Source organism: Sminthopsis crassicaudata, chromosome 4 (genome assembly GCF_048593235.1).
Source record: "Sminthopsis crassicaudata isolate SCR6 chromosome 4, ASM4859323v1, whole genome shotgun sequence".
Taxonomy (NCBI): domain Eukaryota; kingdom Metazoa; phylum Chordata; class Mammalia; order Dasyuromorphia; family Dasyuridae; genus Sminthopsis; species Sminthopsis crassicaudata.
Genome location: NC_133620.1, coordinates 28,999,342 through 29,025,197, shown reverse-complemented (window position 1 = coordinate 29,025,197; position 25,856 = coordinate 28,999,342). Strand labels below are relative to the sequence as shown.

The 25,856-nt window shown below is 57.2% G+C and overlaps 2 protein-coding genes and 2 long non-coding RNA genes across 6 annotated transcripts; 2 read left to right on the top strand and 2 right to left on the bottom strand.

Annotated features, from left to right (window-relative positions):
• The first annotated feature begins 855 nt into the window (after positions 1–855).
• UROD (uroporphyrinogen decarboxylase) lies at positions 856–4,445 on the top strand. Of its 2 annotated transcripts, none has more exons than XM_074266084.1 (9): positions 856–957; positions 1,485–1,645; positions 1,738–1,817; positions 2,344–2,406; positions 2,562–2,921; positions 3,004–3,141; positions 3,261–3,361; positions 3,561–3,627; positions 3,713–4,445. In XM_074266084.1, the coding sequence occupies exons 1-9, from the start codon at positions 938–940 to the stop codon at positions 3,872–3,874; spliced, it is 1,152 nt and encodes a 383-aa protein (XP_074122185.1). In that variant the 5' UTR covers positions 856–937; the 3' UTR covers positions 3,875–4,445. The 2 variants fall into 2 exon arrangements, with proteins under 2 accessions (XP_074122185.1, XP_074122186.1); XM_074266085.1 differs by having other exon boundaries at positions 864–957; positions 1,488–1,645.
• Positions 4,446–5,491: 1,046 nt separating this feature from the next.
• On the bottom strand, positions 5,492–13,231 carry LOC141541732 (uncharacterized). Of its 2 annotated transcripts, none has more exons than XR_012481886.1 (5): positions 13,057–13,231; positions 8,690–8,901; positions 7,284–7,496; positions 6,759–6,885; positions 5,492–6,049 (listed from the first exon to the last, which is right to left on the bottom strand). It is a non-coding gene; the product is annotated as an uncharacterized LOC141541732 (long non-coding RNA). The 2 variants fall into 2 exon arrangements; XR_012481887.1 differs by lacking the exon at positions 13,057–13,231 and adding an exon at positions 9,405–12,105.
• A 6,000-nt stretch (positions 13,232–19,231) lies between these two features.
• LOC141541731 (uncharacterized) lies at positions 19,232–20,648 on the bottom strand. The gene is made up of 3 exons (XR_012481885.1): positions 20,540–20,648; positions 20,298–20,384; positions 19,232–19,365 (listed from the first exon to the last, which is right to left on the bottom strand). It is a non-coding gene; the product is annotated as an uncharacterized LOC141541731 (long non-coding RNA).
• A 1,072-nt stretch (positions 20,649–21,720) lies between these two features.
• HPDL (4-hydroxyphenylpyruvate dioxygenase like) lies at positions 21,721–23,890 on the top strand. Its single transcript, XM_074266114.1, has one exon. The coding sequence runs from the start codon at positions 22,120–22,122 to the stop codon at positions 23,293–23,295; it is 1,176 nt and encodes a 391-aa protein (XP_074122215.1). The 5' UTR covers positions 21,721–22,119; the 3' UTR covers positions 23,296–23,890.
• Positions 23,891–25,856: the final 1,966 nt, after the last annotated feature.

Below are 25,856 nucleotides of genomic sequence, written 5' to 3'. Positions count from 1 at the left end.
CCCTCCCCCACCCCTCAACAGCCCCATTGGGCGGGGTTATCTCCCCTCCCCCATTAGAATGTAAGCCTCTCGAGGGCCGGGCGGTTGTTTTCGCTCGTTTCTGCGTTCCCCGCTGCGGGCCGGCCCCGGCCGGCTGTGAGCGCGCAGTAAATGTTCGTTGGCCCTGCGGGCCGCAGCTACTACTGGGTTTCCCGGGAGCCTCCGCGCTCGGTCCCTTCCCACTCCCGGCTCTTTCTTCCTGCAGCCTTCCCTGCCCTTAGCAGGAAGCGGATGACCAAAGAGAGGGCCGGGAGACTCCCACGGGGCCCGGCTGCAAGGGTCTCCCGCCGAGAACAGCGGCTCCCAGGCCCGGCGAAGTGGAGGGGGAGCCGGCGGGACACCGCTGCTAACGTCGGGAGGCCCGAGTTCAGATTCGGCCTCGACGCTGCCGGGGCCCCTGGGCCAGTCACGGTCTGTCTCAGTTAAAATGAGCGGGGGAAGAACCCGGCCAACAGCTGCAAATGCGGCCAGAGGCAAGACGCGACCCATGAGCCCCATTTTACAGATGAGGAAACTGAGATCCCGGGGCGGTAACGATGGCGCTCCGAGGCTGCTTCGCTGGGAGGCGCTAAGCAGGCCGTCTCCTGAGTCTCGGCCAACTCCGGTCCCGGGTGATGGGGGACCTCGCCCCTCCTCCCCTGGGATCTTACACTGCGTCTCTGCTCTGCACTTTACGGTAGCACAGGGGTCCTGCAGGCACCGAGCCGGGCAGTCCCGGCTCCCGAGAGCCTAAGCCCGGCCTGTCATGTGATATCAACATGGCGACGCCCAGCAGCGGCGTGGGGCGGGACCGGGGCGGTGCGGGGGCGGGACCGGGGCGGGGACAAAGCCGGAGGCAGGGCTTCCGGAGGAGGCCGGGGCTGCTCTAGACTCCTCAGAAGTAAGTGGGGTCCACGCGATGGAGGAGGCCAGCCTGAGGTGAGTCCAGTCGCTGCCCCTCGTCCCGGCTCCGGCACTCAGAGCCCCTTGGGCTCCCCCCAGGACACCCCCCTTGGCCCTGGCTTCCCCCTGTCCTCCCCGGAACCCCTCAAACTTTGGCTCGGCACTCGGGGCCCCCTCCCCCAGGATAGCTCCCTCACTTGGTCCTGGTCTTGGCACTCATCCCACCCCCAGGACACCCCCATGGCGCCGGCTGTGGCACTCAGGGCCCCCCTCCCCTTTCCCCAGGAGAGCCCCCCCACCTTGGTCCTGGCCTTGGCACTTGGCCCTGTTCCCCTCCCCCAGGATAGCCCCCCTTTGGGCTCAGTACTCAGGGCCCCTGCCCTCCCCCCCAAGCCTCTTCTATCCTGGCCCCCAGGGCCCGTCCAAGCAGGGGTTGGATGGGGTGGGGGGTCAGGGCCGGGCCTCCTGGCTGGGGGGGGGAGGCTGAGACAGGGCCTGGCCAGGGCTGATAAGGGGGGTGGGGCGCCCCGCCTGAGGCCCTCCCGCTTCCCCCCCGCCCCCAGCAGCAGCAGCAGCCCCAGGAGCCCTGATGGCGGCCCAGGCGGGGACCGAGGCCAGGCCTTCCCCAAGCTGCAGAACGACACCTTCCTGCGGGCGGCCTGGGGGGAGGCCACCGACTACACGCCCGTGTGGTGCATGCGCCAGGCCGGCCGCTACCTGAAGGGTAAGGGGCCCGGGCAAGGGGGGGCCGAGTGGGGGGGGGGAGAGTGGGGGAGGGGGGGGGCAGGAGCCCCCCTAACGCCCTCCCCTCCCCAGAGTTCTTGGATACCAGGGCCGGCCAGGACTTCTTCAGCACCTGCCGCTCCCCCGAGGCCTGCTGCGAGCTGACCCTGCAGGTGAGGGGCCCACAGAGGCCAGACCCGCAGAAGTCCCCGACTCCTCCCGGATCCGGCCCCCGCTCCGCAGGCCCAACCTTCCGTGCTGAGGCCCTGCGGTCCGCCAGCCTGCCCAGAGTGACTCGAACTCAGACCCGAGTCAGGCCCCTAGAGCCTGCTCTTCTTCCTCCAGCCTCAGTTTCTATGTCTCTAAAAGGGGAGAGTCGTGGCAGGACTTGGGGCCTCACCTGGAGGAAGCAGCTTCTGAGTGCGAGGAGGCCCCGGGCTGCGGGGCTCAGAGGCGGAATTCCGGGGAGTCTGGGGGGGCTTCGGGAGGAGCCGGCTCAGGGCTCCAGGCCTGGCCCCAAAGCCCCTCCTATAAAGGAGGCCTGGCCGAGCCCTAGAGCCCAGGGGCTCCCCGTTGCTGCGTTTAACCTGGGCCTGTGGGGGCCGGGGGAGGAGGCAGGACCAGGAGCCGGGCTCAGCAGGGGTGGCCTGGACCCCTTGCCCAGGCCTGGAGACGCTCACGCCCCGTGTCCTCCCACAGCCACTCCGGCGCTTCCCCCTCGATGCTGCTATCATCTTCTCTGACATTCTGGTGGTGCCTCAGGTATGGAGGAGCCGGGGGGAGGAGGGGACAGGAGGGAGGGTCCCCTGGCTGCAGGGTCTGCTGGGGGGGAGGGGGAGGGTCCTTGGCTACTGGGTCCTGGGGGGACACCGGAGGAAGGGCCCCTGGCCTCAGACTCAGGCCCCCCCGTCCCCCAGGCTCTGGGCCTGCAGGTGACCATGGTCCCTGGCAAGGGGCCCACCTTCTCGGCACCCCTGCGGGAGGAGCAGGACCTGGACCGCCTCCAGACCCCCGTGGACGTGGACCAAGAGTTGGGCTACGTGTTCCAGGCCATCACGCTGACGCGCCAGCGGCTGGAGGGGCGCGTGCCCCTCATCGGCTTCTCAGGAGCCCCCTGGACGCTGATGTCCTACATGGTGGAGGGCGGCGGCTCCCCCACCATGGCCCAGGCCAAGCGCTGGCTCTACCAGTGGCCCAAGGCCAGTCACCGGCTGCTGGGCCTGCTGACCGATGTCCTCGTCCCCTACCTTGTGGGCCAGGTGGCCGCAGGGGCACAGGTGAGGGCCAGGAAAGGAGGCTCGTGGCTCTGGGCACCCCCCAACTTCTGACCTCTAACCTTCGACTCCTGTCCCCCCTCAGGCCCTGCAGGTGTTTGAGTCTCATGCCGGCCACCTGGGTCCCGAGCTCTTCTCTGAGTTTGCGCTGCCTTACATCCGTGACGTGGCCAAGAGGGTCAAGGCTGGTCTGCGGGAGGCGGGCTTGGCGCCAGTGCCCTTGGTAAGGTCCCATGTGAACGAAACACTGAGGGGGGGGGGGGGAGGACAGGTGGGGGAGGGGTAGGCAGGGAAGGTGGGGGCCGACCACAGAGACTGACTGCCGCCCCCACGCCCGCCCAGATCATCTTTGCCAAGGACGGCCACTATGCCCTGGAGGAGTTGGCCCAGTCTGGGTATGAAGTGGTTGGAATCGACTGGAAAGTGGACCCTGCACTGGCCCGGTGAGTGGGGAGCCCGGGGCCAGGTGCAAGGCCCCAGATGGACAGCGGGACCCCCACCAGGTCCCTCCATGGGTAACATGGGTGCTATCTTCCAGGGACTTCCTGAGGCTTCCTGAGTGGGAGGCCCCTGCAGGGTGGATGGGGGGGGACCCCGGGAATGGACTTGTGGTAAACGTTATTGACTGAGGGCTCCTTTCAGGGAACGTGTTGGAAAGTCAGTGACCCTGCAGGGCAACCTGGACCCCTGCGCCCTCTACGCCTCCGAGGTAGGAGAAACAAGGGAGGGGGGGACTGACCACAGTGGGCCGCCTGGCCCCCGAGCCCGCCTGACCTCCCTCACTCCCCCCCCAGGACCGGATCGGGCAGCTGGTGGAACGCATGCTGGACGCCTTCGGGCCCCAGCCCCACATCGCCAACCTCGGCCACGGGATCTACCCGGACATGGACCCTGCCCATGTCGGGGCCTTCGTGGAGGCCGTGCACCGGCACTCCCGCCAGCTCCGGCGCAAGTGACCCTGCCCCTGCCGCCCCCCAGGACTGGTCTCAGGTGTCCCCCCCCGCCCGCCCCCGACCAGAGAATGTCTGCGAGAAAATCTGTTTTTAAGAGAATAAAGTCTAGAAGCCTGGCCCGGCCCCCCCTCACTTGGAAGCCCCATCAACCCCACCTCCCCCCCACCTCCAGAGGCCTGAGCTCAGCAGGGGGGCTCCCCACCCAGAGCCGACTCACTGGGGGTCCCCTGCAGACAGAGGGAGGAGGCTGGGTGGGGGCAGGGTGGTGGGTGTCTGGGGGAGGAAGATTAGAGAAGGGAGGGGGAGCATGTCTGGGAGAGGGCCCCCTTGTGGGGCCTCGAGGTTGGGTCTGAGAGGTCTCTCTCAGGGAAGTTGTGGGAAAGGCCCCTCCCCAAAGCCCCTAAGCTGGCCTGGGAGTCAGGGAGGCCTGCTTGGGCAAGCTCCTCCACCTCTGCTACCTCAGTTTCCTCATCTGTAGAATGGGGATAATCAGAGCACCTGCTTCCTGGGCCAGGAGGGCTCGGGACAGAGTCTGGTACACAGTAGGTGCTTAATAAATGCCTATTCCCCTGCCTTTGTTGAGGATGCATGTTTGGCCACAAGGTGGTGCCGGCGAGCACAAGCTTGTTGAAGTGAATGGAGGGTTTTTAGGGCCTGGGACCAAGCCTGGGCTCAAGGGCAGGGGCTGCCCCTGGAGAGGTTCAGAGCTCGGGAGCCCGCTGAACCCAACCCGGCTCATTCTGCAGAGGAAATTGGGCCGGGAAGGAGCACCCAGGAGTCAGGCAGGATTCGAACCCTGGCCATCTGTGCAAAACCAGTCTCTTTCACACCCTGAGATCCGCCTTCAAGGGTCACAAAGGGTCCTCGCCAGGAGGCGGTCTAGCCCCGTCTACTTGGCCCCAGGGAACCCCCCGGGGGGGGGGGGAAGAGTACACAGGCAGCTTCCTGGCAATGAGAGCTGACCCCCAGCTATTGGGCTACCTTGAGGTGAGGTAGTGAGCTCCCTGTCCCTAGAGGTATTCAAGGGGAGGCTTGTCAGGGATGTTGCTGTGGCATTCCTGCTCCCGCCGAGAGCCCCCACAGTCTTCTCATGGCATACTGGTCCTCCCCATCTCCCACCTGTGGCTGAGGGCAGAGCAAGCCTTAAAACATCAGGGCTGAGAGCCTGAGCCCCATGGTGAGACCCGAGCGTGGCCCTCGGAGCTCTAGGCCAGTCTTCTGTCCCAGAGGGACCACCCCGGGAGGGCTTGGGGCGGGGGAGCCAGGCTGGGGCTGCGGGGGGTTCCCTAAGGGGCAGGACCTATTTCTCCCCAGAAAGTCACCAAAGGGGCCCCTGGTTAGGGGACAGCCCCACTGCTGCAAGTCGGGGGAGGAGAGGGCTGGGTCCTCAGTCACCCATGACCTTGGGCTCCTCCCAACCCTCTCAGGGGCCCTCAGGCTGCCTCCTCCAGGAAGCCCCCCCCCCAGCCTCCCTCTGATCCCCTATGGGTATGGCCCCTCCCGTTCTCCCACTCGCACTGCCCCACATACATTCCCCCCCACACGTCCCAGGACACCTGCCTCCCTCCCAGCCCCACTTGCAGTGGGGGTCCCCCTCAGCCCCCTGAAAGCCCCCAAGCGGACCGTGAGGCAGCTGTAGGCAGCCGAGTTTATTGGCCATTTCCCCAGCCCCTGGCACTGGTTGGGCCCCACTGGCTTGTGGTCACCCCGGGGGGACGATGGACTCTTCTTCGTTCCTCCTCCCTACGTGGAGTCAGCCCACTGTGGCCGCTGCTCGGGGTTGCACCATGGGCATCATTAATTGAGGGAAGGAGGGGGTTGGATGAGGTCCGGGGCTAGGCAAGGCCCGGCCTTGATGGACGCAGACCTCCGTGGTGACCGCGACACCAGGGACACCTCACTTGTCTGTCTCTCTGGAATGGGCCGGGGGGCCTGGCCGTGCCCCCTGTGAGGTTAAGGAATGGCTGGCTCATGGGGAAGCTGCTCCAGGTTGTAGGGAGGTTGGCTGGGAGGTGGCAGCTTGCTGGGGCTGTGGTCAGGCCCAGGGGCCTGAGCTGGGGGAGGGGAGCCAGACGGCAGAGTTGGCCAGTGGGTGCTGGGCCCTGCATGTGGGGGCCTCTGCCCTCCTTCTGGGGTAGGGGATGGGACTGCTGACTCAGCCTGGTCCGTGCCGTTCACCTGGAGAGGAAATGAGAGCCACGTCACCCTCATGACCACTGGGCACACGCTCGCCAGCTTGGGGGGGTCTGTGGGGCTGGGCCGAGGGGCCAGAAAGGCAGCCCCAGAACTGGGGGAGTGAGCCTCCCGGGCCACTCTAGAGCTCCCATCTGGAGAAGCTTCAGTCCAGCTGGGGGGGGGAGACTCACCCCCATTCAGCTTTTTGTAGAGAGAATTTTCAGGCAAGCTGCTCAGCGTCTGAGGCGAGGCTGGCCTAGGTGAGCCGGGGGCCTCTGCCCCTCTGCCAGGACAAGGAACGAGCCTCCTTGGCCCACCCGGTCCTGCCTGGGATCCCCATCGGGGGTCACCCACTCAGCCCTTCCCCTGCACCAGGCCCGGCCCTGGGAATGAACGCTCCAGCTGGCGTAGATAGTTTGGACCGGGGCAAAGTGACCAAACCAGCTCTGAGCAGCCCCGGGCACGGAGGCTTTGTTACTGGCACTGGGCACCTTTTCCTGCCCCAGACTGAGCGTGTATGTAAATATGTACCTCCCTTCACAGCCCCCCGAGGCGCAGTGGGAGTCCTGGCCTTGCATGGGGTCTCCCGGAGGGAGGTGGCGAGGGGCGGGGGGCCCCCGAGTCTGTCCCACTGGAGCGAGACCTGATGTCTCTGGAAGCCGCGTGGACGGGCTCTGAACTCTCTCCTGAGCTCGGGCTGCCCTCATCTCACCTGGGCGGGGTAGAAAGAGCAGTTCCCGCAGTGATCCTTGTGGTGACTGAAACGAATGGCCGCCTCCACAAAAGGGAAGCTCAGGGAGCTAAAGGGCAGCTGGATGTGGAAGGTCAGACGGCCGCACCTGGGGGGACAGGGCCAGACAGTTGGGGGAAGGGGGCCCGACTCTCGGGGCTTGGGTGCAGATTCTGCTTGCGGCCCCAGGTCTGCTGCCTGTCCCCGGCCTTCTCCGGGCCTCAGTTTCCCCGGCCACGAATGCAGGAATTGGGTCGAGGGGGCAGGGCACCCGCCCAGCAGGTCAGGAGGCTGTGCCCACCGCCCACTCACACTCATGAGGTATCTAGGGGTTCAGGGCTGCTCCACCAAGTCAAGAAAAGCGGGGGAGGGCTGGCGTGGCAGTCGGCCCTGGGGGCAAAGGGCATCCCCAGCTACCCTAGGTTTGGGAAGGTCCCGGCCTGTGGCCCAGAACAGTCAGCAGTGCTGCCCACCCCCCTTCCCCAGCACGCCCGGCCCGGGGCCCACCTGTCATAAACCAGAAAGTCGTCCTTGGCCCCTCCAAGGAGGCCCCAGATGTCGGGGCCAGGCCCGCGCTGGTTGTAGACGGGGACACCGCGGGGGGCCTGGAGCTCCAGCTCCCCGTGCAGGACCTGGGATGCGGCCGACTTGTGATTGACTATGATGAAGCGGACCCCAGCAGCGCCCGCGCGCGCCAGGCGCCCCTGCAGGTTGCCTATCCTGAGGACGAGAAAGGGCACCGTTAGTGGGGCCTTGGTGGCTCTTCCTCCATCCCTCGGGCCCTCGGAGCCTCTGCTGCCAGGGGCCTTGACCTTGAGATAATGGAGCAGGGCAGTCAGAGGGGGCTGTTCCCAGCCCTGCCTTTAACTTTGAGACCTTGAGCTAAAAGCCACCTCCCTTCAGCCTCAGTTTCCTCCTCTGTAAAATGGTCTTGAATAGTAGGAGTGCCACAGGAATTTCTGGTGGTCCTAGTGGACCAGCACCTTGCTCCCACGGATGTGTCAGGGCAGATAAACCCCTGGGGGCTTTGGGGCTGCTGAGGAGGAGGGAGGCAGAGGAGCCCCTGGGTGGAACCTCCCCAGGTCAGTCTGGCCCCCAGTCAGGGGAGGACTCACTTTCCAGTGAGATCCCATTTCTGGGTCAGTTGTCTCTGCCCCTTCTTGTCCCTCCCCCTTTCCTCAATGAATAAAGCCTCTGTTGCTTGGGCCTGGGAACAGGCAAGGGACACATGCAGAAAGGGGCATTCATGGGGCTGGCCTAGGAAGGGGGTGCTGGGGGCAGCTCAGCTCGGAAGGGCCAGGAGACCCCGTGTCCGCCATTCCCGCCGTGCCCAGTGGCTGCCAGGGGCCTCCTGCGGGCATCAAGTACCAATTTAGGACGGGGAGGCAGGGGCTGCCCGCTCCAAGAGCTGGAGAGGCTGTCATGGAGGGGCCGCTACGGCCTGACTGAGCCTGGAGGCCTGGAAGTTTCCCACCAGGCCGCCCCCGGGGTGGTGATCTCCCCGTCCTCAGAGGATGCAAGTAGAGCCACCTGTTTCTGGGATGGAGAAGGCTGCTCTTACTCCCACCGAGCTCCCTTCCGATGATGAGATTTTGTGACACGGGGAAACTGAGTCTCAGAATTGAGAATGCCCGGACGTAACCCCGCGGCGAGAAGTCCCGGTTGGGCCTGAAGTTTGGCTCCTTCGCCTCTTCCTCCCGGACCCCTTGTTTCTGCCAGCAGATCCCTGGCCATTTCCTCCTCTGGCCCATTTTACAGAGAAGGAAACCAAGGCAAATAGGGCAAAATGACTTGCCCGGAGTCAGCCAGCCGGGACCTCTGTCTCCCCCCCCCCCCCCCAGTCCAGGACTGGCGCTGTGCCCTCGCACACCCTCGCCCCTCCTCCTCGAGACCCTCCCTCTGAGGCCTGTCACCTGGCAGCCTGCAGGAGGCAGAAGTGTCAGCTGGCCTTCAGAAGGGCCACCACCGTCACATTGCCCAGGGCTTCCTCCATGGGGGAGACGCCCCCGTCCACTTGCCACTTTGGGGCCGGCTGGCAGATCCACGAGCCATTCTTGGAGGCCAGGGTGGCCCCCGCCAGCCCCAGCAGGATGGCCACGGCAAGGCCTCGGGCCCCCATCCCTGCCTGGAGAACAGAGGTGACAGGTCTTAGGGGGGCTGGGAGAGAGAGAGCCCCCCTCTACTCCCATTCATTCAATAAGCACTAATTAGACACTTACTGGGTACAAGGCACTACCCGTGTTAAGACCTTAAAGAGGTAAACACTAAGAAATGGCTCACAGACGCCCATCAATTGGGGAATGGCTGAATATGAAAGTGATGGAATCTCATTCTTCTATAAAAAATTATGGGTGGGCTGATTTTAGAAAAGCCAGACTCCTGGCTGTGTGACCCTGGGCAAGTCACTTAACCCCAATTGCCTCAGGGAAAAAAAGATTTACATGAACTAATGCTGAAATGCTGAACAAAACCGGCAGGAAAGCATCTCATGGTCCGCCGCAGCCGGCCTGTGGGATAGCCAGCTAAGACAGACTTGCTTCTCCCCGGCGGGTGAGTGAGCCAGGCCATCCCCCTGCCTTTTGGAGGGAAGGGCCGTCTGCATCCAGAGGGAGAACTACAGAGACTGACCGTGAATCACACACGCGATATTCGCCGTTTTCTTCTGGGTTTTTCCTTTTGTGCTGATTTTTTTCTCCCAACGTGAATCATAGGAAAATACAATTTTTTAAAAGATAAATGTACATTATAACAAAAGAGAGATGTTTTCCCATGTCACCAGGGAAAATAAAACAAAGAAAAGGAACTCGGGCTTGCCCTTGAGAAGCTTCCATTCCGGCCCCAGCTTCTGAGCCCGGCTCTGGGAGGGCCGCCTGGTGAGACTGCAGAGCCACAGGCCCTAGGCCTTCCCCCGGGAGCCCAGAGAGGCCCTCCTGTTCTGAGCCTCAGTGTTCTCATCTGTAAAATGAGGGCGCTGGCTTTGGTTCCAAACACACCTGCTCAGAGGTGCTGGAGTGAAGCGGAAAGTGAGGCCAAGGAGGCTGGGTGGTGCAGGCTGCAGCGCCAGAGCTGGAGTCAGGGGAGCTTGCTGCATCCTCAGACTCTTCCTAGCTGTGTGACCCAGAGCAAGTCACGGCACCCTGTGTGCCTCAGTTTCCTCATCTGTAAAATGGGCTAGAGAAGGAAACGCCAACCATGCCAGGATTTCCGCCCACAAAACCCCAAATGGGGTCCCAAAGAGTCCAACATGACTGAATAAGAACAAAAAAAAAGGGACCTAAGATTGTATAAGAGATAAATGTCATAAAACCAGGCCCTTTGCCCCCTGGACAGCACTGACTCATCTCTGCAATGGCGGCCTTGGACAACAGGGCTGACCCGAGCCGGCTCTGGGGCTGCCTCCCCCGCTGGCTCTGCCTCAGTCCGGGGAGCTCTCAGCCCCTCCGTCTGTGGGTCATGGGGAGCAGTGGGGAGAGAGGAGGAATCCCTGGAAGCCTGGCACAGATGCCCGCCAAGCTCCGAGAAGAATTGGCTTCTGATCCCCTTCCCTGGCACCAGGGCAGGCTCCCGGGACTCACAATGTGAGGCTGGGGGAGGAGCCCAAAGGTCTCTCTGTCCCTAGGCCAGGTCAGCTTCTCAGGCCTTCCCGAGTGACTTTGTCCTTTCTAGCCCTGAAGAGGAAAATCCCAACTGCCTCTGAACTCGGTGAAGGGGAAGAGGGGGGGCAGGAAAAAGGGGGGGAGTTTGGAGGCTGGGAGAGAAGGAGAAGGGGGGAGGAGGAAGGCAGGGGGATGAGAAAGGGGAGGGGGATGAGGAAAGAGAAGGGGATGAGGAAGGGGAGAGAAGCCTGCGTTTGAGTTGAATCGAGTTGAGCTTACAGGGAATGAGTGAGTAGGGGAGAATGAGAATGAGAGGAGGGAAAGCTTTCCAGGCAGGGGTCAGCCAGGGCGAAGGCGAGGGGGGCAGGTGGGGAAGCAGGAAGGAGCCTGTCTGGCCGGGCCGTTTTGTTCCATAGGAATAAGCTGATTCAAGTCGGAGGGAGGGAGGGGCCAGGGTGTCAGGGCTGCAGAAGGCAGGGGCTACATTTGATCCCAGGAGCTCCCAGCAGCCCCCGGAGTTCTGGGATGGGCAGGGACTGACAATAATAGCAGGGCTTTAGGAAGATCCCCTTGACCATTGAGCGCAGGATGGGTTGGAGAGAGAAGCAAGTGAGGAGCCGTAGTCCTGGGGCCCAGAGCAGCCGCCCGGCCTCCCCTCCGGCGCCCCTCGTTCTGGTCACTCTGTGTCTGACACCACCAGGCCTCGCTTCCTCCTGCGTGAGCGCCTGCTTCTCTGCTGGGCCCGCCTGCTGACGGCCCCATGGGTTCTGGACTCTCCGACCGGCTACGTCATCGTCAAGATTCCTAAGACTTCCTAAGTCTGCGTGACTCTTTGCAAAATGTTCTCATTGGGTCGGGCCGTTGCCATTATCCCCACTTTATGGGTGAGGAGACTGCACAGAGGCCCCTGACCGGCTGAGGCCGGCTGAGCCTTCCTGGCAGAACTTGTCCTGGCCCGTCAGTTCCTGGTCTCCTCTCTCTCTTCCAACAATTCTCTGTTTACTTGTGCTGGGCACCCGCTCCGAGCCCCGGGAGAATGGCAGCTCCTTCGGGGCTTTGTCATCTCAACCCGGATGTTTGTGGAATTTGGGCTTCTCCAGGTTCCTTGTGGAATGCGACACAGCCGGGCCGCTGGGCAGGCCGAGTCTGGGTCCCCTCAGAGACTCACCAGTAATCCTGGGTACATTATTCCCCCTTGTCGGCTTCATTGTTTTCTCATCTGTGAAATGGGTTCACGATCACATCTCCTTCCCAGGGTGGCTGTGAGGACACAGGACGATGCATGAACCCCATATGTTGCTGGTCAGTTGTAACTCCACTCAGGGTCTCCCTGGCGGAGATACCGGAGAGCTCGATGCCCTTTTCCAGCTTATTTGACAGATGGGGAAGAAGCAGCAAACGGTGAAGTGACTTGCCCAGGGTCCCGCAGCTAGTCTGAGCTCGGTCCCTTCTGATCTACCTTCTTCCTTCTACTGCTTCTTTGTTTTGTTCTGTGGGACCCACTTTGGCTTCTGAGCACTGGGAAGCTTCCCAGTCAACAGAGATTGATAGGGCAAAGGCTGGTTACAGAGGGGCCGGCCTCTGGGAAGCTGGGAAGAGCCGAGCTAGGAATGGGCAGTGTGTGGGAGAGCCTCATTCACCGGACAGAAAGCGGGAGCTCAGACAGCTTGTTCTCCCACCTCCTGGGCTCGGCGAGTGGGCAGGACGAGGGGTGGGAGTGTCCACACCCAGGTTAGCACAACCCGGCCCCCCAGAGATGCTGTGTCCGATGTCCTTGGCAGGGAAAGCTGCCCCCACAGAGGACTTTGTACAGACCGTCCCCAGCTGGTTCCGGACAAACAGAAAAGCAGCCTCAGGCGGAGGCCCTCCTCCCCTCTCCCTCTCACTCCCGCCCTCAACGTCTTTGGGGCCTCCATCCCCCACATCCCGGCCCTCGTCCTGGCCAAGGCCCGGGCCAGCATCATGGGCACCCAATAGGGATGCTACAGAGCAGGCCTCTCTGTGGGGGCGGCCTCTGTGGTGGCTGGGCAGGCCCCCTCCCCCTCCCAGCTCTGACACCCACCCAACCTCTGGAAGTTCCTAGGGCCTGAGCAAAGCCAAGAAAGGAGCTTCCTGGACCTGAAGCAGCCCTTGTGGCAGCTGGGACCCAGCCCCGTGGCCCAGGTCCATGTGGACATTGACCCAATGCCCCCCCAGATGCGGGGGCGTCCCAGAATGGACAGCAGGCCCCCTTGAAGCACTCAGTGTTCACTTGTGTACATGTCAGTGATGCTTAATAGCTGCAATGGCTTTTCTCACTTAAAAATAGACTTCATCACCTAAAAGAGATTCAATCTCACTTATTCCGACCCACACTTTTTGGCTTTTCCCCTGGCTCCTCTCAGAAGCCTAACACAATTGCAGTCGCTCCAGATCTAACTGTAGAGAGGTCTGGATTTGGGGTGCAAGTCCCAGGGTTCCAATCTCACTTCTACTTCCGATGTGACCTTGGCCCTCATGTTTCCTCTGCAAAACAAACAGGGTGGTCTGAAAGGTCTCCCAAACCCTCGGGGCTGGAAACCTGAGGTTCTGGGTCTTCCCAAGGCCCACTGAGATTTAGGGGAGTTTGTGAACCTTGACACATCAGTTCCTTAACTTGCTCTCCTCGCGTCCCAGCCAGTCTCCCCAAAGGGCAGATACTGCACCTGAGGTTGTGGTCTCCTTTCTGCAGCCGCTGTCCCTTGGAGCAGATGCCCAGCCGGAGGTCCCCAGCACTGACCTTTGCTCGCCAGGCTTTATCTGTGTCCGGCAGCTCCACCCAGGAGGAGGGGTCCGGATGAAGGGTGCAGACCGGGATCCAGGTCGGAGCTCAGCCCCCCTGGGCTCTAGAGGCCATTTGTGTGCATGATGTGTGTGTGTGCATGTGTGTATGGCCTTGTGTGTTCATGTTTATGTGCATGTATAAACACACAAGACCATATCTGTATGTGTGTGTCTGTGGGTGCATTGTCTTGTGTTTATGCACATATGCATGTATAGGTGTGTGTCCATGTGTGTGCACATATGTATGTGTGTGTGTGTGTACGGGTGTGTCGGTAAACTGCTCGCTGTCTCCCCTGGCAGACTGAATTCTCCTCCCACTGTACCTTTCTACCTTTTGAAGGGCTCCAGACACCTTGGCACCCAAGAAGTGCTTTTTAATTCAACCCCTGGCTAGCCTCCAGCCCTCAGGTACCCACAGACTGGCACTGCCCCATGGGGCCCCAGAGGACAGCCGGGCACTCGCTCACCCCGGTCAGCCTGTCTCACTTTCGGGGCCGGGGAATTTCCCACCTTTTGATGCTCCAGTTGATTCTGGGGACGTGACTACGGACAACGCTTTGATTTGGCAGAAAAGTGAGTTCAGAGGCCAAGGAACTTGTCCAAGATCACACAGACAAGAGTTAGTGACATCTGAACACAGGCCATGGTCCGAGCTGGCCTGTGGGAACCAGGGGCGCCAGCCCCATTACTGTGAACATGAGACTTTTTTTTTTTTTAAATTAACGTTTTGTCTTAAAATCCATCCCCCAGCATGAACAGGAACAAGAAGGGAACCCTGCTCCCCACGCAAGGAAAGAGAACCCTGGTCGCCCATGGCCATCTGCCTGGGCTCAAGCACGGGCCTTGGCAGTTAATAAACAATGGGGAAGACAAACATTCTGGGGCTGAGCCTTGCCATGCGGTCCGGTTCCACTGGCTCGGACAGGCCTTGCTGCTGCCGGGGTCATCTTTGTTTGCCTTCACGTGTGTGCAAATGTACTGACCTGAAAGGGCTCTTACTGCTGGCTGCTGGCCTGGCTCAAGCTCGTTGTGGTTCGGGGCTGTCTTCTTCCCCTCGGACTGCTCCTTGGACCTTGGTGATCTTCTAAGACCTTGGCCCCAAAGGAAGTGGGATTCCAGACCAGGCTTGGGAGCTGGTGCTCCCGGGCCAGCCCAGGGGGGCAGGGGCCTCTCTGCCCCACCGCGAGCTCTGTGCTCTGAGGCCTGCTTTCTCTTCATGGGAAGTTCTTCTTCTCCATCACCCCCGAGGGTCCTCTTCAGCACGAGGTCGGTGGACAGCTCAGAACCGGCCCAGGCTGCACGCGGGTGTCTGGGTGCTGGCCCTTTCTAGCCTCATTCCCAACAATGTTATTTCTATAACTTCAGACTCTTAGAACTTCAAGTGTTTTCTATGGCACTGAGCCAGGAAAGCCCTGGTCCTGTCTCCAGGTGGTGTGGGCGACCATTAAGCCGCTTAGAGACAGGATGCTTTCTCCTCTTCTGTGGGCAGCTTAAGAGAGGCCTGGAGAGACTTACACGAACTGATGCTGAGTGAAATGAGCAGAACCAGGAGATCATTATACACGGCAGCGAGATACTGTATGAGGACATTTTCTGATGGAAGTGGATATCTTCAACATAGAGAAGATCTAATTCAGATCCAATTGATCAATGATGGACAGAATCAGCTACACCCAGAGAAGGAACACTGGGAAATGAATGTAAACTGTTTGCATTTTTTTCTTCCCAGGTTATTTTTACATTCTGAATCCAATTCTTCCTGTGCAACAAGAGAACTGTTCGGTTCTGCACACATATATTGTACCTAGGATATATTATAACATTTTTAATATGTATGGGAATGCCTGCCAACTAGGAGAGGGGGTGAAGAAGGGGAAAATTCAGAACAGAAGTGAGTACAAGGGATAATGTAAAAAATCAACAGCTGCTACAAATCTGGTCCTGATTTATTGTTGCTTTATTGTCTAGCCTTCAAGAGAAAGTGCCATTTATGAAGATTAAACATTTTTATTTTTTATTTTATTTTTTAATTTTTTTTATTATATATATATATATATTTTATAATATTATCCCTTGTATTCATTTTTCCAAATTACCCCCCCTCCCTCTATTCCCTCCCCCCGACGACAGGCAATACCATACATTTTACATGTGTTACAATATAGTCTAGGTACAAAACATGTGTGCGAATATCATTTTCTTGTTGCACAATAAACATTAGAATCCGAAGGTACATGCAACCTGGGCAGACAGATATTAGTGCTAACAATTTTCATTCCCCTCCCAGTGTTTCTTCTCTGGGTGCAGCTACCCCTGTCCATCATTGATCAACTGGAAGTGAGTTGGATCTTCTTTATGTTGAAGATTTCCACTTCCATCAGAATACATCCTCATACAGTATTGTTGTTGAAGTGTACAGTGATCTTCTGGTTCTGCTCATTTCACTCAGCATCAGTTGATTTAAGTCTCTCCAGGCCTCTCTGTATTCCTCCTGCTGGTCATTTCTTACAGAACAATAATATTCCATAATCTTCATATACCACAATTTACCCAACCATTCTCCAACTGATGGACATCCATTCATCTTCCAGTTTCTAGCTACAACAAAAAGAGCTGCCACAAACATTTTGGCACATATATGTCTCTCTCCGCTCTTTAGTATTTCTTTGGGATATAATCCCAGTAGTAGCACTGCTGGGTCAAAGGGTATGCACAGTTTGATAACTTTTTGGGCATAATTCCAGATTGCTCTCCAGAATGGCCAGATTCTTTCACAGCTCCACCAACAATGTATTAGTGTCCCAGTTTCCCCACATCCCCTCCAACATTTGTCATTATTTGTTCCTGTCATCTTAGCCAATCTGACAGGTGTGTAGTGGTATCTCAGAGTGGTCTTAATTTGCATTTCTCTGATCAGTAGTGATTTGGAACACACTTTCATGTGAGTGGATATAGTTTCAATTTCTTCCTCTGAGAATTGTCTGTTCATATCCTTTGACCATTTATCAATTGGAGAATGGTTCGGTTTCTTATAAATTAGGGTCAGTTCTCTATATATTTTGGAAATGAGACCTTTGTCAGAACCTTTGTTTTTAAAAATATTTTCCCAATTTGTTACTTCCCTTCTAATCTTGTTTGCATTAGTATTATTTGTACAGAAACTTTTTAGTTTGATGTAATCAAAATCTTCTATTTTGTGATCAATAATGATCTCTAGTTCTCCTCTGGTCATAAATTCCTTCCTCCTCCACAAGTCTGAGAGGTAGATTATCCTCTGTTCCTCTAATCTATTTATTATCTCCCTCTTTATGCCTAAATCATGGACCCATTTTGATTTTATCTTGGTATTTGGTGTTAAGTGTGGATCCATATCTAATTTCTGCCATACTAATTTCCAGTTTTCCCAACAGTTTTTTCCGAATAATGAATTTTTATCCCTAATGTTGGAATCTTTGGGTTTGTCAAAGATCAGATTGCTATAGATGTACCCTTTTTTGTCCTTTGTATCTAATCTGTTCCACTGATCTACCGGTCTATTTCGTAGCCAATACCAAATGGTTTTGGTGACTGCTGCTATATAATATAGCTTTAGATCAGGTACACTTAGACCACCTTCCTCTGAGTTTTTTTTCATTAGTTCCCTTGCAATTCTTGACCTTTTATTCTTCCATATGAATTTTGTTGTTATTTTTTCTAGGTCATTAAAATAGTTTCTTGGGAGTCTGATTGGTATAGCACTAAATAAATAGATTAGTTTGGGGAGTATTGTCATCTTTATTATATTCGCTCGGCCTATCCAAGAGCACTGAATGTCTTTCCAATTATTTAAATCTGATTTTATTTTTGTGGCAAGTGTTTTGTAATTTTTCTCATATAATTCCTGACTTTTCTTTGGTAGATGGATTCCCAAATATTTTATACTCTCAACATTTGTTTGGAATGGAATTTCTCTTTGTATCTCTTGCTGTTGCATTTTGTTAGTGATATATAAAAATGACGAGGATTTATGTGGATTTATTTTGTATCCTGCCACTTTGCTGAAATTTTGAATTATTTCTAGTAGCTTTTTAGCAGAGTCTTTGGGGTTCTCTAAGTATACCATCATGTCATCTGCAAAAAGTGATAGTTTAATTTCCTCATTTCCTACTCTAATTCCTTGAATCTCTTTCTCGGCTCTTATTGCCGAGGCTAGCGTTTCTAGTACTATATTGAATAGTAATGGTGATAGTGGGCAACCTTGTTTCACTCCTGATCTTACTGGGAAAGGTTGCAGTTTATTTCTATTGCATATTATGCTTACTGACGGTCTTAAATATATACTCCTGATTATTCTAAGGAATAATCCATTTATTCCTATACTCTCAAGAGTTTTTAGTAGGAATGGATGTTGGATTTTGTCAAATGCTTTTTCTGCATCTATTGAGATGATCATATGGTTCTTATTAATTTGATTATTAATATGGTCAATTATATTAATAGTTTTCCTAATATTAAACCAGCCCTGCATTCCTGGAATAAATCCTACTTGATCATAGTGTATTATCTTGGAGATGATTTTCTGAAGTCTTTTTGCTAATATCTTATTTAAGATTTTAGCATCAATATTCATTAAGGAGATTGGTCTATAATTTTCTTTCTCAGTTTTCGATCTACCAGGTTTAGGTATCAGTAGATTAAACATTTTTAAAAGAGCTTCTTTCTTTTGAGCATTCTGTATTCTAAATTTCAAAAGTAAAATACTTTGGGTTTCCAAACGTCAACTCCTCTTTAAAAGAAACTAAGAAACTGTTGCTGCCTGGAGAGCTCAGAAAGAACATCATGTATTACAAAAGAAGGAGGAGGAAGAACATAATATATAACAAGAGGAGTTCAGTGAAATGACCTCTGAACTTTCACCTTGATTGTCCAGCAGCAATAATTATGGATAGTCAACTTTGAAAGACTTGGGAACCCTGCTGGCTGTGCCGATCAGTCCCAATTGCAGGGGACTCGTGATGAACGTGCTGTCCACTTCCAGATGGACAGCTGATGGATTCCACATGCAGATGGGAGAAAATTTTCTTTTTGAATGTAATTTATTTTGAATGGCAATACATTTTTGGTAACAAGTTTTGGTTTTCTTGCTTTCACAGTCGCAAGAAAATTCAGAACTCAAAATAAAAGTGAATTTTTAAAAGGCAACTGCGCTCTCTGCTGTGGCAATGGTGTAACTAACAATATTCATTGACCTCTAAAGCCAGGAAAAGGGGGTGCATTTCTTGGGCCTTCTTAAAGGAAGGTGGGGGTGAGGAGGAAGGGAGAGAATCTGGAACTCAAAGTTTTAAAAATGAATGTAAAAAAAATTGTTTTACATGTAATTGGGAAAAATAAAAATATTCAATCTTCAAAAAGGGGAAAAAAGAAGGAAATGTTTTTTGTTTGTTTGTTTGTTTTTTAAAGTGTATATACATATGCAAATATTTCTGCCTCCCATCCCAGGGAGAGCCTTGCTCAGATTTGAATGCAGAAAAGCTCAGCCAGTGATAACTTGGCCCTTAGAAGGATGCTGACAATTCCAGGTACCCAGTTGATGGGAAAAGTCTCCTCTCCAGCACGGGGTCAATTGCAAAGAGGCAGACTGTGACTCACGGGCAGGACAAATTTCCTTGCAAAGAGCGCTATCCCGTCCTTAAACAGGCTTCCTGTTGACATACTAAGATCGCCCTCATGGGCGGCCTGGATGGTCACTAGAGGGGATTCCTGTTCAAATACAGGCTGGATGAGGATTTCCTTACAGTCTGAAATACTCTGTGGGGTTGAGAAGAAATACTAGCGCCTGCCCTTCTTCCTCCCCCATCTTGGTTAATGTTCACCCGGTGGTGCTTATCTGTCTGGCCCAGACTGGACCTGTGTGGCCAGTTAGCTAAGTGCTCCGGATCAGGAGGCGCAGGTGAGCAGAGGCCTTCCTTCTCCGGGCACTGGGCCAAAGGCTGTTGGAGGACTCGGAGGCTTTGGGCAGGAAAAGAGGAATAGCACGTAGAGAGACACCCGAGGAATCATCTGGATAGAGAACCTGGCCAAGACCTGTGGGGATGAGTGATAACCCTAGAAAAACTGTTCCTGGAAATTGAAATCAAAGTCTGGCTTCGTGAGACAGCTCGGAGCCAAGGGACAAGCTGGGCTTTCTGGTCTCTGGCATCCAGGTGCCTCGCCTGTAAAAAACAAGAAGTTGGCCACATGCTTGTTGGAGGGCCGTGCAGGAGCCGCTTCCCCCAGGCCCCAAGAGAAGCTGGTTCTCCAGCCCTGGATCCTGGTCAGGTCATACCAGGAATACTGGGCTCATTTGCCATTGTCATCGAAGGAGACTAAGGTATTGGAATCCCTCGAGAGGCAGTGGTCAGGATGTTGAGGGGCTGCAATTAGAACTGGGAAGAGCCTGGGTGCATATGGAAAGGACTGGGCATGCTTAGCTTGGTTACAGAAAAGAAGCCTCAGAAAGGACAAGTTGTCCTGGGAAGGAGCAATCAGCCTGGTTCTGTGCAGTCCTATGGGGAGGACCAAGATCAATGGGGAGTGTTGGAAAAAAAAAGCAGATTCAGGCTATCTATCAGGAAGAACTTTCCAGCCATGAGTTAGTCCCAGAGCAGCCTGGACTGCTCAAGGAGGTGGTAGGTCCCTTTATTGCAGGGAGAACTGAATGGTGTCACTTTTTCTTTTTTTTTGGGGGGGGGAGTCAAGCAACAAGCATTTATTAAGCACTTACTATGTACCAGGCACTCTGCTAAGTACTGGCAATACAAAGAAAAGAAAAAAAAAAAGTCACTCTTCAGGAACTTTATTGAGAGACACACAGAGAGAGGGAGGAAGGGAGAGAAGAAGAAAAGGAGAGAGAGGGAGGGAGGGAAGGAGGAAAAAAAAGGAGGGAGGAAAGTAAGAAAAGAATTCTATCTGGAGGGGACATTAACAGCCAACCAACCTCCTAATTTACAGATGAGGAAACTGATTCTCAAAGAGCTTGTGCCTTGCCCTTCATTATTGTGAACTCTCTGAGAGTAGGGACTGTCTGCCTTTCTTTGTATGCTCAATGCTCAGTGCAGAGCCTGGCATACACTAAGCACTTAATAAATGCTTGCTGACAACTTGCCTTGCCTAGGGTTACATGTCTTGTCAAAGATGGGCAGGAGATTGGAGCTGTTGTAAACCACACGGCATTTTTTTCATCCATCAAATGCTGCAGGAGGGATGAGACAAAGTCCTCAAAATATTAAAATACGGGATCCACGGAGTCTGCAGTTCATGAACACGGGCTCCGTTTGGGCTCCCCTTAGTTCTCTGCCCTCTCGCCCACCGGGAAAGGCAAAGATCTGGAACCCTGAGAGCACTCGCCTGACACAACCAGGGCTCGGGCTGTGCCCGGCAGAGCTGGACCTTTCATCTCCTTTCTCCGGGGATCCAGGCCCAGCTGCTCTGGGAAGAGCTCCTCTGTTCACCACCCTGGGGAGAGCTCCGAGGATGCTTTCGTTCAAAGGATGCCGTGTTTGATCCTGGAAGTAACAGGGATCCTCACGGGTTCATGGAGAAGTGAGTGATCCCGTCAGCCCTGAGTAAGAAAAATCACTTCGGCAGCTGAATGGGGGGGGGGGGGGGAGCTGAGGCAAGGAGCCCGAGGGGGAAGCGCTGAGAGTAGCCAGGGTGGCTTATGCCGGGGACGGTTTAGAGAGAATTAACTCCTTACAGTCCCCTAAAACCAGCAGGGAAGTGTCCATCTGTACTGGGGTCTGTGGCCTGAAGTTTGCCTCCCCCTCCAGGTGATTGGGGTCCAAGAAGGGCAGCTTTCAGAGCTTCCCAGCGACCCTCCTGATGGAAAGCCCCCTTCTCCCTTCCAGGATACCCGCCTCCCTCTAGGCTCCGACGGCTGCTTTTTCCGGGTAAGCGGCCTTGGGGCGGCCTCAGCTCCCAGCAGTCCGGGCTCCAGGGGCTGGGCGGCCTCACATTAGCAGCTCAGTAAGAAATCCCCGGCGGAGGAAACGCAGGGGGGGTTAAGGGGAAATCCTGGGACCCAGAAGTTCATTCGGCACGGGAGGGGGGCGAGCTGGGACAGGGGTTCTGGGCTGGGCTTCTGCACAAGGCAGCGGTGTGGGGAGCCCGCCGAGGGAGGCGAGAGGGCGGGAGCGGCACTCAGATGCGCGGGCAGGGGTCCGGCCCTGCACCGGCTCTCTGGGGGCCACAGCGAGGAGTCTGCTGTCAGCCTACAGCTGGGCTTGCTGGGTGCTCAGAGAACTCCGGGTCTGGTCCGAGCGCCCTCAGAGCTCAGCACAGTGCCAGGCACACCGGGGGGACGGAGGACCTGGGGGCGAGGGTGGAAAGGGGGGAGCGCGGGCTCGCGCTCGGGAAACGGAGGCCTCGGGGATCGTGACGAGGTAGTTAATGCGTGGGACACGTGCTCGGCCCGCGGAGGAGGGAGCGCGGGAGCGGGAGGAGGTGGGCTCGAGCCTGCATTCGGGTCTTCCAGCCCCGACTCGGAAAGTTTCCAGCGGAGGAGAGGAGGGCGGGGAACACTCCGGGCGGAGCACGTGCGGGCCGTCCCCGAGCCCCCGCCCCAGCCGCGTGGATTGGCGGCCCCCAGTTCCCCGGGCCCCCATCCTCTTCGGTGCTTAGAGCGGGGCGGACCCGGGGCGGGCTCAGGGGGGGCAGGCGGGGCTTCCTCTCCCGGTGCCTCCCCCCTCCCCCCCCCCCCCCCCGCGCCACCTCCTCCCCCCTTCCTTTGCGTGCCACCTGCACTGCCCTCACCCCCCCCTCCCCGGGCAGCCCTCGGCCCGCCCTCTCCCCACTCCTCGGGCCCCACCTCCGCCCACACGCCGCCCTCAGTCCCCTCCCGATGCTTCAAAGGCACTCGGGAGGCCGGACCCCCGGCAGACGGAGCCTCTCGCGCTGAGAGCTTGCAGCCCACTCCCGCCTTTGCCGCCATGGCCGCCCCCGTGGGCCGCCTGTGCCACATCTCCTTGCACGTCCCCCGCGGCCAGCCCCTGGCGCGGGACCTGCAGCGCTGTTTCGGCTTCCGGCCCGTGGCCGTGCGGGAGGCGGGCGGCTGGCGGCAGCTGGCCCTGCGCAGCGGGGACGCCGTGTTTCTGGTGAACGAGAGCGCGCCCGGCTCGCGGGCCGGCCGCGAGGGGCCCCTCTACGACGTGGACCCCGCGCACGCCGTGCCCACCGCCTCCAACGTGTGCTTCGAAGTGGCGGACGTGCGGGGGGCCGTCGGGGCGCTGCGGGAGCTGGGCTGCCAGGTGGCGGTGCCGCCGCGGGCCGTGGCCGACGCCCAGGGCGCCGTCACCTACGCCGTGGTGCGCTCCCCGGTGGGCAACCTGAGTCACACGCTGCTGGAGCGGGGCGCCTACCGGGGGCCCTTCCTGCCGGGCTTCCAGGGCTGCGGCGGCCCCGACGGCCCCGACCCCGGCCCGGGCCACTGGTTCAGTCACGTGGACCACATCGCGCTGGCCTGCCCCCGGGGCAGCTCGAGCTCGTGGCGGCGCTGGTACCAGGAGTGTCTGGGCTTCCGCCGCTTCAGCCTAGACCCCGCCGATGACCACCCCGAGCGCGGCTTGGAGATCCGGGCCGGCCGGGCCGGGGGCCTGCGGCTGACTTCCCTGCAGGCGCCCCCGGGCAGCCAGGCCCCGCTGCTGGTGCTGGGCGAGTCCCTGCCCGGCCCGTCAGGGGCCCGGGACCAGGTCGAGGTCTTCCTGGCGCAGCACGGGGCCCCGGGCCTGCAGCACGTGGGCCTCTACACCGGGGACGTCCTGGACTCGGCCCGTCGGGTGGCGGAGGCCGGCGGCAGCCTGGTGACCCCTCCCGACGCCTACTACCGGCAGGCCGGCAAAGTGGAGCAGATCCTGGCGGCCGGCCAAGAGGTGGCGAAGCTGGCCGAGCTGGGCATCCTGCTGGACAGGGACGGCGGCCCGGGCGGGGACGGCGCCCGCTACCTGCTGCAGGTTTTCACCAAACCGCTCTTCTCCGAGGAGACCTTCTTCCTGGAGCTGATCCAGCGGCGGGGGGCCACGGGCTTTGGCCAAGGCAACATCCGAGCCCTGTGGGAGGCCCTGGAGAAGCACCTGGCCGACTTGCAGGGGGCCCGCCAGCCCCGCTGAGGAAAGCCGGACCTCGCCGCCCCGCTTCGGTGCCACCCACCCTCAGCCGCCGGAGCCCTCCCCCCGCAGCCCAACCCCCTCCGGCCTGTGGGCACAGCCTTGCCCCCTCTTCTATCCAAGGGCGCAGCCCGGCTGCCTTTGCCTACCTGAAGAGACAGGGCCATGGCCGAAATTCTGCCAGAAACGGGCGCCACGCCGCCGCTGCCTTCCTTCTCATCAGACCTGGTTTCTGCCTGTAGCTTCCTCTGACTTTGGACTTGGCCCTTGGCGGTTTCTCTGGGATAATTGCTTCCCGAGGCCCTCCCCCCAGAGTCCGGCCGCCTCCTAACCTTGGCCCCAGTGCCCTTTGCGGTTAGTTCCTGACTCCCTAGCCTGAGGGGCGCAGGGCCTTCTCCCCGGCCCGGGGTGATGATTGGCACAGGCTGGTGCCAGGAGCTGGCCCGGGGCCCTAAGCCATGGGAGTGGCGACCCGCAACTGGGAACTCTTGAAGGCTGAGTGGGAGGGACCCTGGGGAAGGGAAGGCACTTTCTTGGGGTTCCCGTTTCGGCCCCTTATCTTCCGTCCCCTGCTAATAAAGCCTCCCAAAGCTCCCCATTTTCTGTCTCTAACTACCCCTGGGCTGGGGTGGGGGTGGCGTGGGCAAAGGGGACAGGGAGGCATCTCCTCACCCGGGGCTGAGGTGTCCCAGGCTGGAGCTTCCTGGGGAAGGCTGTCGAGACACTCGAGACCCAGGCTAGTCTGATAGCAGAAAGTGGACCGAAGGCTGGGCTACCGAGGTAGGAGCAGGTGTGCCAGGGCGCCGCCCCTTCCCGGGCTCTAGGCCAAATCCCGCCTGAGGCGGCTCAAGAGATCCTGGTGAGATCCGCCCCTCCATTTGTCACCCTTGTGTGGTACGGAAATGGTGAGGGGGTCACCACTTAATAAAAAGCTGGAGAGAGCACTAGAGAAAATCCGAGAAGAGCTTCCCACTGGGAGTAGACAATCAAGAGAGGAAGCACCTCCGGTGGGCAGGACAGCACCTTTAATCCCTAATGCAAACACCCCCTCCCACCATTGACCCTCATCCTCATTGGCTGAGAGTCTTACATTCTAAAATCGAGATCTGCCCATGAAATTGAACTTGACCAATAAGTACATAGTTGCCCATATTTGGCTGACATGGGGAGGAGGTATGAGAGGGGAACGCAATTATTCCCTTGACTCTATGTTCACTGTCCTTCAGGCCTACTCAAATACTGAAGTAGATGAAGCTTTACTTGATTTTCACAACTGTCTTGAAAGATCTCATCTCATTCACCTGGACCACACCTCGGCCAAGTGTTTACATTTGCCCTTTTGGGGGAAGTAACTGGCAAACTTGTACCCCTGGGGAAATGTGGGTTACTATGGGGTCATGTGCCCTGGGGGCCCTGGGCAGAGGCCATCAGAGTGGGAGACCCGGACCCCCGGGCAGGGAGACAATATGACTAATATACAGTTCCCCACATAAAACTAATAGGTTTCGCCTAAATGGTGTCTAGACATTAGAAAAGCGCAGTGGACAGCCCTGAAGTCGGGAGGATCTGAGTTCAAATTTGACCTCAGACACTTAAAACTTCCTAGCTATGTGACCCTGGGCAAGTCACTTAACCCCAATTGCATCAGGAGAAAGAAAAGCTAATTTAGTCACTGATAATTCTGAATGGAACAGAAAAAAACTTGCACCTGATGTCACTGATAAAAGTCTGGCTCCCCTCATACTTAGGGCTGTCAACACGAAGGGACCCTTAATCAAAAGGGACAAAATAACGGTTTTGCCGCCAAGGCCCAGATGGCTATGGGAAGAGAAGGGCAAATGAAAGCCCCTTCGGTTTCACTTCCGTGCAAGTGGGCAGGGATGGTGAGAGCCAGTCCGTGCTGAAGGCCTGTGGGAAGCCAGCTCTCCTGCTGCATGAACGACCTTCTTTTCTGGGTGGCAGCTGGCAATTAGAAAGTGACTAAAGTGGGCTTATGGACTTGGCAACCCCAAGTTAGAGAAGGACACGCGCACTCTTTGGGGAAACTAAAAGAGGAGGGTGGTGGCCAAATTAGGCAAGATGCACGAGCCTGTGGATGTTCCCAGAGTTCCAACTGTTCCCGGAGGTCCTGGCCTCTCAGTGGGAAAGCCAGGACTGCAGAGATTACTCCCCAAGGCAAGCAGGGAAGGGCACTGGGGATTAGCATAATCTTCCAGTCCCACCCCCAGGGAGAGGTCTTGGCTAATCTCACTTTAACTGTATTCAATCAGATGCAAAGTTAAAGTTGCCCCATAAATCCATCCCAGGCCCCAGGGTATCTTTCTCTCACCCCACCTCCAGTTGTCCTTTCACTCCTCTCCTCCGCCCCCACGCCTCTAGGGATCTTTCGCCTTCCTATAGCCAATCAATGCCACACTCCAGCTCCGAGTATTCCCTTTCTCCTGAGTCATTGTGCCGTGCACTAGGGAACTTGACTCCCACTCTTAATTGTGAAAAACACTTTTCTTGTTAACTCCCAGCTCTCCCAGCTCTTTCATCTTTACCTCTCCTGGTGCCTATTTTAC

Excerpts from the sequence above, each read along its gene's own strand:
- UROD (XM_074266084.1), top strand. The coding sequence starts at position 938 with ATGGAGGAGGCCAGCCTGAG. Across the intron at positions 2,922-3,003 it reads AGGTGGCCGCAGGGGCACAG|GCCCTGCAGGTGTTTGAGTC; the intron begins GTGAGGGCCAGG and ends GTCCCCCCTCAG. Across the intron at positions 3,142-3,260 it reads GCTTGGCGCCAGTGCCCTTG|ATCATCTTTGCCAAGGACGG; the intron begins GTAAGGTCCCAT and ends ACGCCCGCCCAG.
- HPDL (XM_074266114.1), top strand. The coding sequence starts at position 22,120 with ATGGCCGCCCCCGTGGGCCGCCTGTGCCACATCTCCTTGCACGTCCCC.